Source organism: Stigmatopora argus, chromosome 3 (assembly GCF_051989625.1).
Source record: "Stigmatopora argus isolate UIUO_Sarg chromosome 3, RoL_Sarg_1.0, whole genome shotgun sequence".
NCBI lineage: Eukaryota > Metazoa > Chordata > Actinopteri > Syngnathiformes > Syngnathidae > Stigmatopora > Stigmatopora argus.
In genome coordinates, this window is record NC_135389.1 from 5,198,427 (window position 1) to 5,211,317 (window position 12,891).

At 39.8% G+C, this 12,891-nt stretch overlaps 1 protein-coding gene across 3 annotated transcripts in view; it reads left to right on the plus strand.

Annotated features, from left to right (window-relative positions):
* zfpm1 (zinc finger protein, FOG family member 1) overlaps positions 1-12,329 on the plus strand; it is a 114,152-nt gene extending 101,823 nt beyond the window's left edge. For all 3 annotated transcript variants that reach the window (XM_077596363.1, XM_077596362.1, XM_077596364.1), the window contains exons 7-11: positions 1,636-1,738; positions 1,886-2,131; positions 2,615-2,848; positions 2,939-3,181; positions 7,193-12,329. In XM_077596363.1, the coding sequence (XP_077452489.1) occupies positions 1,636-1,738; positions 1,886-2,131; positions 2,615-2,848; positions 2,939-3,181; positions 7,193-9,774 (3,408 nt within the window). In that variant the 3' untranslated portion in view covers positions 9,775-12,329. The remainder of the gene's footprint in view (positions 1-1,635; positions 1,739-1,885; positions 2,132-2,614; positions 2,849-2,938; positions 3,182-7,192) is intronic.
* Positions 12,330-12,891: the final 562 nt, after the last annotated feature.

Consider the following 12,891-nt stretch of genomic DNA (forward strand, 5'->3'; position numbering starts at 1 on the left):
AACCCTATATCCCATTGTTGACTGAACATGCTCATGTTTCTTTTTTTTTCCATGATGAAGAATATCAATACATAAGATTGTGCTCTAAGTTCCAACTAGCAAAGACTATCCGTCTTTGATAAGTAGAAGTTTGACCATAATTACTGGCAATAGATGTAGACATAATAAAAGTACCGCTGGTTGTCACTTTGAGATTTTTACTTGTTAATTTAAGTTCATGGCTTTATATTCATATTATATGGTTGTTGTTTTTTCTCTATTGATTTCTACTGACCTTACCCAATTTTCGTATTACCATAAATTCCAATGTTGTGACCATGATAAATTAGAAAAACAAATTGGAAGTAAGGCGGCCAGGCGGCTTGAGTGTTTAAGCACGTCGGCCTCACAGCTCTCGGGTCCTGGGTTCAAATCCAGGTTGGTCCACCTGTGTGCCATTTGCATGTTCTCCCTGGTCGTGCCTGGATTTCCTCTGGGTAATCTGGTTTCCTCCCACATTCCAAAAACATGCATGGTAGGGTAGTTAGACAATTGCTCCTGGGTATGAGTGTGAGGGTGAATGGTTGTCCGTCTCCTTGTGCCCTGCAATCGGCTTGTCACCGGTTTAGGGTATCCCACGCCTCTTGCCTGAAGTCAGTTGGGATACATTCCAGCAACCCCCCCCCTCGGCCCCTCCCTGACCCTAGTGAGGATAAAGCAGTTCAGAAAAAGAATAAATGAATGAGAATTGGAAGTACTTACGACTCAGACGGCTCCAGCATTGGGTTACAAATTAAAACAAAAGCAGTCGTATCTTCCCATCAACAGTTCCCCGTGAAATACAATACGCTCGGCCTTGAGCTCTATCGGAGAACAGAATGGGAAGGTTCTTCTTCTCATCCCACTGCTTTTACAGTTTTTTAAAAAAAATCCCACGCATAATTTCCATCTTTTTCCGGTATTTCAATTCTCCAATCCTGTTTGTTTATCTTTTTGTTTTATTGCACCTGTTACAAGAGTTCCATCATTTATATTTATATATATATATATATATATATATATATATATATATATATATATATATATATATATATATACATATAAATGATGATGTATACGTATGTGTATATGTATGTATGTATATATATATATATATATATATACTAATACACATATATACACACAAACATGGATTTTAGGATATTAGGGAGTAAAACAGTAAGAGATTTTAGTGATATTTGGACACAAAGGTAGTTTATAAAAGTGTTGTCATTGTTCAAATCGAAAATGTTCTATTTTGTGGACCCTCTAAATTGCCGTGAGTGTGAGCATGAATGGTTGTTTGTCTCCTTGTGCCCTGCGATCGGCTGGCCACTGATTCAGGGTGTCCTCCGCCTCTGGCCCGAAGTCAGCTGGGATAGGCTCCAGCACCCCGCGCCACTCTCGAGAGGTTCAGAAATTGAATGAATGAATGACATCAGTAATGTATTACTATTTGCACACACCGAGAAATCACATTTCTAGCACATACATCAAAGTTTGTCATGTTTGCCTGTGCTATTTTCTGTGAAGTTACATTGGGGTTATGCCGCCCCCATCTGGCTGTAATTTTTTTCTTCATGTCTCATGTTCTTTTTTTTATCTGTTTTTCCATAGAATTCCAGCTGGACCATAGTGTGTGATGATGCAGATTGTTGGGTCACCTGTCTTGCTTTGACTGCTGACCCATCGGATGCCAATTGTATGATCTACAACCAAGGTGAGATTGACAGTAGAACTACTCTGCGAGGTTAAAGGAATAATAGGATCAGCTTCATTCATAGCCAAATATCCATCGTCATTTAAGATGGTTTCAAAATATGCAACAGTTTTTTATTCTTATGACCTCAAGTTGATTTTTTTTCAGGTGATGAGCTGTTCTGTAAGGTGACCAGAAACATCTCAGTGGCAGAAATGCTCTTAGCCACCCCTTTGGTTCCCCCAAAATCGTCTTCCCCAATCGCGAGGGATTCGCCTCTTCTCAACATTGTCACCCCAAAAACATCTGTGGTAAAGGAGGAGCCAGTGTATCCTGCAGCCCTTCACACAGACATCCAGCTCCTTCCACAGCAGGCGGGCATGGCCGCAATCTTGGCTACTGCTGTTGTCAATAGTAAGTAATAAATAAAAGTTCAATGACATTAATATGCTGGAAACTGGTATTGTAATCTCTATTTGAAATGTACGTTTTCCCCTTATTTTGCAATAGTAGTCTACTTAACATTACCCATACTGGTATACATTTTCAGCTCGTGGTTCTTTAGCAGCAGTTATCAAATTAGGCAATTCCATGTGACAGTTATTTGGATATTTATGTCAATTCTATAGTGTTTGAGTTATTGAAATACATACATATATATATATATATATATATATATATATATATATATATATATATATATATATATATATATATGTATATATATGTATATCTATATACATATATACATATATATACATACATATATACATATATATATATGTATTGTACTGTATATTTATTTTTCAAAATTCTATTTTGTAAATGGTTTAAAGTATGTTAGGATGTATTTGTATTATTCAACTCAACAAAACGTGTGTTTTGGCATGTGATCAGAGGACATTTTCCCATGCAAAGACTGTGGGATTTGGTACAGAAGTGAAAGGAACCTGCAAGCCCACCTCATGTACTACTGCGCCAGTCGACAGAAACAGCCAGCTGCGTCCTCATCCCCGCCACAAGATAAACCGAAGGAGTCTTATCCCAATGAACGCCTTTGCCCTTTTCCTCAGTGTAACAAGAGCTGCCCCAGTGCCAGTTCCTTGGAGATTCACATGCGTACACATAGTGGTGAGAACAAAATGCATTTTGTACATGAAGGCTTTATCTTAGCTACAGTTTTGATTCCATGACTCATTTGTCTTGCCTGGTATCTCACAGGTGAGCGTCCATTTGTCTGCCTCATCTGTGTGTCGGCCTTCACCACTAAAGCCAATTGTGAGCGGCATTTGAAGGTTCACACTGACACTTTGAACGGGGTGTGCCATGGATGTGGCTTTGTATCAACCACCAGGGATATTCTCTATAGCCATTTGGTTACCAGCCATATGGTGTGCCAGCCTGGATCCCAGAGTGAGGTCTATTCTCCGGGGCCAGGCCTCCCCAAGTTGCCCTTGTCCACTGGTGAGTCACACCATAACTTTACACATTAAAATTAATTAAATGGTTTTCAATTGCAAACACGGGGGTATGAATACATTCTGGCCATTGTCCAAATCAATTATATTTTTATGAACTTAATAAGTGAAAAGAAGAGAATATATACCATTTTTTCTATGATATGATATACATAATGCCCCCTGTTATATTTACAAATAAACCGCAAGAGGGCGTTCTAGGCCCGTGGTGATCATTTACATTGGCGGTGGGTAGACTTTGTTCTTTCGGCAGAGCTGCCAACCTCAGTCTACCCCAATTCAGGAGTACCAATGTCCCATTTCCGGAGTATTTCCGGGGTGAATGCGATTCACGCAAAATCCATATATAATAAGATACAAATAAGCGTAGGACAATTTAAATCAAACTTTTATTATCATGTTTTTACATTGATTGAAATATTGTTTTTGCCAACTATTGAAAATGTACAGCATAATGACAATAAGTTCTGGAACCAATTAATTTCGTAAGTAGAGGTACGACTGTATGTTTTTCCCTATGTGCATTTTTGGCGAGTGTGTCTGTTATTATACGTCACATACATAATATAAGGTGTTTGACTGGTGCATCTTAGCATGTAGAGTGCAAGTGCAAAGATGATAGGTGTCAAACTCAAGGCCCGGAGGCCAGATCCAGCTAGCTAACTCAATTTTGATCATTTATGAGTGACTGTAGTTACACAAATGAAACAGAAAATGCTTAACTTTGAAGAACCTTTCCAAATAATAGATTTGGATGGATTTTGATGCAACTAATTGTTGCATTCGACACTTTTTAACAATGACGGCAAGTATCCTTATGTTGGTATTTTTAATGAAAGATATAGTGGTTATTTTAGGCCAAGAGTTTCCAAACTATTCCTCAGAAAGCTGCAGTTTCATTCCAACCAAACAGGATAACACCTTTTCACCAATCTGTCATTTTAAAAGTAGAATCAGTTGATTGCAGCCAGGTGCTACTTTTAGTAGAAACCTCATTGATTAAACTGTTTGCTGGATTGGTTAGAACAAAAACCTGGAACGACAGACAACAGTCCTGGAAGACTCTTTTAAAGACCTTTAATTTTGTCCTTTATAAAACAATCATGAAACTTAAACTCACTGTTTAGTAAATGACAAAAATTAAGCTATCTTTTACGTGGGCAAGGAAATGGGAATTACCAGTTACCGTACTTAAATTTGTAAAAGTAGCAAATGCCTTTTTGTAAAATGAATATGCAAATGAAAAAAAGTTTTATATTATTTTGCCACCTTTGTTGTTTCTAACTATCAAAGAGAAATCCCACAATGTGTTTCTAACATACTGCCGCAATAAAGATGATTGAGATATCATTTTCAGAAAGTAACTATAAAAAAATGATATGATAAACCATTTTGGAAAAAAGTTGAATTGAAAAACTAGGGCTTAGAGAGACACCATTAACAGCCCTGCAGGAAGAAGCTGTGATAATCCAACACCTTATTGGTCCAAGAGGCTAATGAGAGTATAGTAAAATGGCCAGTAGGGGAGCAAAGGGGTCTTTGAGCACAATCAACATAAAAGTAATTTCCTATATCTGTAATATGTAATCATAAAGGGTTTCAGGGGTGCTGGAATAGGGGAAGTACACTCAAATCACAGGGCATAGTAACTAAACAATCACTCTTATTCATATCACATCTACGTTTAATTTTAGGTTTTCGATCAACCTTGCATTTCTCACGTCATTTTTTTATTTTTATTTTTTTTTAGGCTGGAAGTGTTACAAATTCGAGATTTGCATAATTCATACTACGAGCAGAATTGAAATTTTACCAGTACTTAAGGCTTGTGTACCTATAATTTTCAGTCCAATATCATATGTATGTATTACAATCTTTCATTAATTCACTCACTTTCGGGTTGTGGGGTGCTGGAGCCTATCCCAGCTAACAATGAGCAGTATGGCAGTATGAACTACCTAATTTGGAGAGAAAAAATCATAATCACATTTTCCCTACTCTCACCCGCGCGACCCTTGTAGCAATAAGATGTACTGAAGATGAACAAAGGATTGAATTTATTGAGAATCAATCAAGAGAATATCTTGGGGGCTATCTTTTTGGATGAGCGCATATGTGTTATCTGCTATCATATTGAAATGTGGCCTACTCCGGGGGGGTCTGAAAGGCTACGACTGAAACGTGCACAAGGAAAGAATAATGCATTCATGTGATCCGAAACTGCAGTACTCTAATGAAATTATAATATAAACAAAATATAAACAACAAATGTATTTCTTAAAAAAAAAAAACTAGTGTTAAAAACATGACTGAAGTTACACAAGTAAAGTCTCTCCGTCAATCCAAATCGTGTTAGCAATTCGCAGCTGTCACAGGCAATGGATTTCTACATTGTAAGTTGGAATTTTAAAACGATTATAGCATTTACACGCACACAAGTCGCACTATCTTAAAAAACGCTTTCTGAGTTCCAGATGCAATACAGTGGCACCTCGACATACGAGTGCCCCGACATACGAGCAATTTGAGATACGAGTAAAATTTTGAGCAAATATTCATCTTGAGATATGAGACAAATTCTGAGCAAATATTTATCTTGAGATACGAGACAAATTTTGAGCAAATATTTATCTTGAGATACGAGACAAATTTTGATATACCCACAGACAGCGGACGCGAGAGGCTGCTCATAAGAACATCATGGGCACTGTCTCTCTCCCCGCAACTCCCTTGTGTAATGTCTCTGGTCGCAACTCCCTCTTTGTAATGTCTCTGCGAGCACTGGGCGGAGCATTGCATTTTTTCATTGGGTTTTTTTTCGTTAGTCAGTGCGAATGGTGTATATACTACTTCTCTTTGGCAAGTGATTGTGTGTTATCCTATTGTGAGGACATTTGTGTGCATCATTTTGGGAATATTTTTAAGGGCACACAACAGCAAACATCTAGGTTGCATGTGAAAGTCAGGGTGGAGGTGGGACAAATAGAGCCAACCCGGCCGGGAGAAGAAAAGTAGCAAAATTTAAAACAAAATTACAATTAAGTTTAGTGCAAGGTTAGTTGAAACTTATTTTTGAGTGTGTTTGCATCATAATCTAAGTTCATTTAAATTTGTTTATGTTATGTTACGAGCGCGTTGCCGTGCAAAAAGTCCCCCCATCTCTCTCTGTCCATCTCTCTATAATTTTAGTACTATTAAACACATTTTAGTAATATTAAACCACTAGTTATTTGTTACTTTGTTAATAGATGGCAAATTAGAACAAATAAAAATGTTTTTTCAATCCAATATCCTGTTTTGGGTGTTTTTTCAGAGGGTTGGAACAAATTAATTTGTTTTTAGTTCATTTCTATGGGAAACGTTTGTTTGAGTTACGAGAATATCGAAATACGAGCTCAGTCCCGGAACGCATCAAGCTCGTATCTCGAAGTACCACTGTATCTGTTTTTAACCCATATACAAGGCGCTCTGGGTTATTGGCTGGAACATAAAGTAACACATGCTCGATGAAATATGACACGGTCACTCCAAAACATATGATAGCATGAAACTTATGCTAGCATGCAGGCCAGCGTATTTTTTCAAAAGGCAACAGGATCATAACCACGTTTGGTTGTCCATTAGGGGTTTCCTCACATATCCCAAAAATATGCTTGGTAGTCTGGTTGAACACTCTAAATTTCCCCTTGGTATGAGTGTGAGCGTGAATGGTTGTCTGTTTATTTGTGCCCTCCGATTGACTGCCAACCAGTTCAGTTAATTCGAGCTCAGACATTCACAAATCGTCCTCATCCTCAAAGTCCTCACTTCCTGTACCCGACATGAAGAGTTGGCTTCCTCCAATCTAGAGAATTTTTTAGACATCTGAGTCCGCCTTATAGACATAAAAATATAGTACCTTTTGCCTCCTTTTATGACTTTGGAATTGAAGGCAACAGATCAAAATAACCACTTCAATGTTTTTAATCATGTGTTCCTGATATTTTCTCTCCATCAGTTCTCAGCCCAGGAGACTCCGGTGTGGTACTGAAGTGTCAGGTCTGTGGCCACAACTCTGGTTCCCCTTCCCAGTTACAGCAACATGTACGAACCCACCTTGAAGTGATAGTCCCCGCTGAACGGAGTCCCACCCCTCGCCAAAGTACCCCATCTTCTGTCGACCAGCCTCAACCGTCCACACCAGATTGCGAGCCTCAAGGCTGTGTCCCAAAGTCAGATTCCTCCAGCCCGGGTGCTCATGGGGGCTCTGCCACTCCCCGTGGGTCCAGTCCTCCTGATTCCCAAACCACTACCCTAAGAATCAAAGAAGAGCCTCATTCGGAATCTGAGACAGAGGAACACCCAATGGAATTTCAGGAGGATGGTGAGCAGACTGAATCGAAATCCACTGAGAAGAAGACAAAGAAGGTTAAAACCATCAACTCCATTTGCCAGGAATCAAATTCTCCAAAGAGTCCTTCCGGCACAGCAGTAAAAGCAGAACCAACCAGTCCCACTCCAGGTTGTAGCCCAAGTCATATAGGTGGTAGTGGCACAGTTTTCCCGGTTGGATCAATGTTTTTGCCTCAGTACATGTTTAGCCCAGAAACAGCTATTTTGCCCCAGGCCTCTGAAATACTGGCTAAAATGTCTGAGATGGTTCACAGCCGTCTGAAGCAGGGCCAGACAATTCCTCACAATAATGCAGCAGCCTTCTTCCCCTCTGCCCCAACTGTAACGACGGCAACATCAACGCCTCCTTTAAAAGGAACCACCTGCTTTGAGTGTGATATTACATTTAACAATATAAACAATTTCTACGCACACAAAAGGCTTTACTGTTCCAGTAGGCACCATGGGGAAGGTGCAACATCAGCTTCGGGCCCTGTATCAGCAAGGGATAGTTCCCCAGGCACGGTGCAAACAAGCAAGGCACAAGATTCATCAGCCTCTCCTCATAATGGAGCAGCGAGCAGAACTGCCTCGGCCTCGCCTTCCGAATCGGAGGCTGTTGCAGATAGTGGAGATGTAGAAACCAAGAGTGTGTTAGTGAAGACCGAAACCCCAGTGGGTCGAGAAGGAATATCATCCTCTTCAGAAGGCGAGGGTGCAGGCAGCAGAGGAGGACGAGCAAGCGAAGGCAGCCAGAGCCCCGCCAGCGGGTCTACAGAAGACTTGGATGAGGATCCCAACAGAACCTTTTGCGAGGCTTGCAATATCCGCTTTAGTCGGCACGAAAACTACACCGTTCACAAGCGCTTCTACTGTGCGTCACGCCATGACCCATCCAACCAGCGAGCCGTACACATGGCAAAGGCAACCACCGTAACAGCCTTCCATCCTCAACCCATTCGTACGCGCAAAAGGAAGAAGATGTATGAAATTCATATGGCACGGACAGAAGCCTTAGCAGCGGCAACCGCCGCCGCCACGGTTGCTGCTGCCGCTTCGGCGCCATCTCCTTCTGTGCTTGGCTTGGCGGTGAAACAAGAAGCTTCCCCTGGCTCTGCAAACAGCTCTAGCCCTGAAGGCGATGGTCCGATTGATTTGAGTAAGAGGCCCCGCCTCAAAGAAATTCCTCGGCATGGAACCAACAATATTCTTCCTGCCCTGCCCCTTACTGATTACCACAAGTGCACCGCCTGCAGTATCAGCTTCAACAGCATTGAGAATTACTTGGCTCATAAAACCTACTACTGCCCTGCCACCAACCTCCAACAGCACACCTTACAACTCCACAGGCTCAAAAGATCAGCTTCTACCTCTCCAGAAAGCAAGCCTCACAAGGAGCGACAAGAACTTCTGGATCCCATGGAAGCACAAACTCTCGCCACTGATTGCAATTCACAGGAACAAGACTCATCAACCAGTCCCCAAACCCCAGCTTTAACCACATCTGATGCCACACCACCTCTTGATTCAACAAGCAAACTCAGGACCACCTTAGGAGGAGGGGCTAAAGGTGCAACTTCTTCTCAGATAGTCTGTCCATATTGTCCTAACAGCGCCATCACGTGTGACCTGATGGAGCACTTCAAGACTGTACATGGCCTGATTGTAGCAATTCAGTCACCGCAAGAGGCTCAACCCCAACCAAGCAGCATAGTCAGTCCTTGCCCAAGCCTTAGTCCAAGAGACGGAGTCACAGGCACCATCTCCAGTAGCCCATCTAAACTGGTTTCTCGCATTCAGCGAGACAGCGTCAATGGGCAGGCAAGGAGTGACACCACTTCTCCTTCATCCCCTCTGATAAACGGCTGTCCATCAGGGGAGGTTAGATCACCATCAACGAGTTCACCTCAACCCATTTCCCCATCAAGGGCTCTCCCTCTGACTTTATCACCTGTGCCTGACCATCGAAGAGAAACAGTTGGGTTACCCTTGCCTCCAGACAAGACTTCACCGACTGCTGCCTCCCATCCCATCCCCACAACTCCACCTGCCCCCATCCCCGCTCCCAAAACCCCTGTCATCTCCCCGGTCCAGAACGGTAACTCTCGTTACTGTAGGCTGTGCAACATCAAGTTCAGCAGCCTTTCTACATTCATCGCACATAAAAAGTACTACTGTTCCTCCCACAGTGCCGAACATGTCAAGTAAAATGAGAAGTGCACCTCTTAATCTTCCCTCCCTGTATCTGACTGAGTAGATTACACTCCTCAATCACCTCTGTGAAGCTCCAAGGACTCTTTCTGCTCTTAGTCCTCCTTACAGGCAGGTGCCAAAGTGACACCTAGTTGCTCAAAATGAATGGCTGTTACTCATCGGCAGGGCCTGATGTTTTTATCTTGAGCAGAATTTGCTAGTGATATTACTCGATGGTTATTTCTTTTGCATTGGTCAACAGCACTGTGATCTGAGAGGGATACAATACGTTGGTCTACCTGCACACTAAAGTGTGCCTCATCCCCTAGGTCACTTTAAAGTCCCAAATTAATCACCAACCAGTTTTAAACATGTTTTTTTTAGTTGTGGGACGTTAAAATGTTTTATGTGAACAATATCATTCTTTCCAGGTTGAACTGAGTTTTTGGGTGGAAAGCAGTGATTATATTCTGATAGTTGACAGATGATGATCATATTCAACGCTGATTCTGGTAGTTTTCCAGTACTTTCACATTAGTCCAGAACTAAACCGAAGATTAATCTCTTCTATGAAAAAGACTCGATCATGTGTAATGTTTTTTTTATTATCTGTGCATAGTCTATTATGTCTAAAAAAAAAGAATTCTATAATACATTTTGTTTCAACACTGGCTCTTTTTTGCTTACTAGAAGAACCTAAGGCATTGTTTTATTAAACAAAAAAAACAAAAAAAATATGTGGTGTGAAATGTTACCGATTAGTGAAGGATATTTCAAAATTGATATTTTTTTCTCTTATAAAGCCTTTTTTTATTTTTTGTTCCTCTTCAAATGCAAGGGAGACAAATGTGAAGTATTTATCTTCTAGTCCTCACTGCTTTCAACAGAAAACTACCTAGATAATGTGTAAGAGTATTTTTATTTGCTTTATTGTCATGCCGTTAGAAGGAACTGTGTGTTAAGTCGTTTTGTGTAGATTTCTAATATCCTCTGCTTGAGACTACACTGAGTTATTTCTAAAAAAATTGCTTCTTCTGTTATCGCAGGCTGTCTAATGGTGACATCAAAATTTGATTTAATTAATCTGCATGTGGATTTGCAACACCAGTCAGTCCGATCGTCACTCACGGCTTGCGAGTGTCTTTTGGATGCAGTTGCTTAAACACTGTTATAGGAATGAAGTCACCCTTCACTCCTTAAGGTATACAACATCTGCTCTATTTTTTTACCTGCATATTATGATCTCAGAGTGCACACCTTTACTTTATTCCTTTGTTTTTAGTCCTATATGAAGTGATACGCATACACATCAATCCATGCCATGATATTTACAATCTAAAAATGTTTTTCATTATAATGATTTTTTTTCTGTTCTCAAAGGTAGAAGTGTCATTATAGCACCACAAATCCAGACAGCACATAATTATCCAGTAAAATAACTTGGACGAGAGTCTGTGTCAGTTTTATTTTATTTGGTCATTGTCCTACACGCACACAGTAGTTCCAGGCTACGCTTGCCGTTGCAGTGAAGATACTATCATTTACCTTATTTTACTTCATCAGACCCAAATTTAATAGTATATGTCATTGAAAATCTTGGTTTTGTTGAATTTGATCCACTAATCAAACATATTTCCACCAAATTGATACTAAAACAGAGTTGGCTACTGACCGAGACATGACATCACAGAGTCCGCTCATATCTTCTCATCTCTCAGTCTAAGTAATTCTAGTAATAATCAGGCAATCTGATTACAAGGAACAGCATTGAATGTATGTGTATTAAGTGTCTGATCATCACTCATTATAGCGCTGAATAAATCCCAAGCTGCGAAATGTTCCATTATGTCCATTTAGCTCAGTTGGTTGCCACTCTTTTAAATCAGTGAATCAGCCTCATAGAACACAAAGCTTCACATAGTTTATATATGGATAGGATTAAGGTGATTTTGCCACTTTCAGGTACAGTATTTTACAGATTCTGTGATTACTCTTAAGAACTCACGTCTGCATTTGTGAAAATCATTACGCAATGTTGTCATCCTTTGGTCATATGCGATCTTAGTCCGATCTTGGTCTGAGACTAAAACTGAATAACCTTTTTGATTCATTTTGTGCTTTGCTCTATTTCAATTAACAATTTAATTACAAAAATAAATACAAAATACCCAGCCATACTTCTAATTGAGATATTTTTACCTTAACAAGTGTTCTACACAAAAATTGTTTACAGTAACAGCGAAACAGCTCAGAATATATAAATATGGTCAGATTGTGGAGCGCTGGACTTTTTTTCACGGTATTCTTCCTATTTTGTTGCACTGTGTTGTCTAAAATTTGTTATTGTATGGATTGTTTTTCTGAAACTGTATTTATTTTATACAGCACTTTTCCGCATTAAAATAACATTCTTGTTCGATTGTGAAGGACCCTCCAACTTTATTTTCCTGAAATGTAGAAAACCTCAAATGAATGTCGAATCCTCCATTTTTTTATTTTCTTATATTTCATTTCCACTACAGGCTTGTCCAAACTATGCATGGGAAATAAAAAAAATGCTCTGAGACACATTATGTTCTTTTTGATGGCATTCCTTTTATATACTGTATGCACATTGCATGTTAATTCTAATTGACTTTGGTGGATGTCATATTCAAATATATATGCATACCTTACTGTGGATACATTGCTATAAAATGACGTATCAACTTAATTTTGAAGAGACCTTGAATGACTCATCAGACTTCTTTTAAAAATGACTTGGAGTGTTGGAGTACCTGCTATAAAATGTTTGACGCTATTAATTCAATACAAAGAAGTTTAGAAAGCTGTGATAAACACATGACACATACTCAAAAATCAGGGCTCACACTTATTTGTTCTAGGATCTACTTTTCAAGGAGTCATTCTTCCGTGGTTTACCTTTTTTTCCAGGCCACTGACAAAACACAGCTGTTATATATGTTGATATACTCAAGAGATGATCAATTCAAAATGATCTATTCTAACCATATTTTATTAAGAAATATATTGAGGATTCTTACAACTTATGTTGATGTTGCATGACCACAAATGTACAATTCAACGTTACTTGTATAGTATTGTGTTTGTATGTGCGTGCGTGTCGTTAAC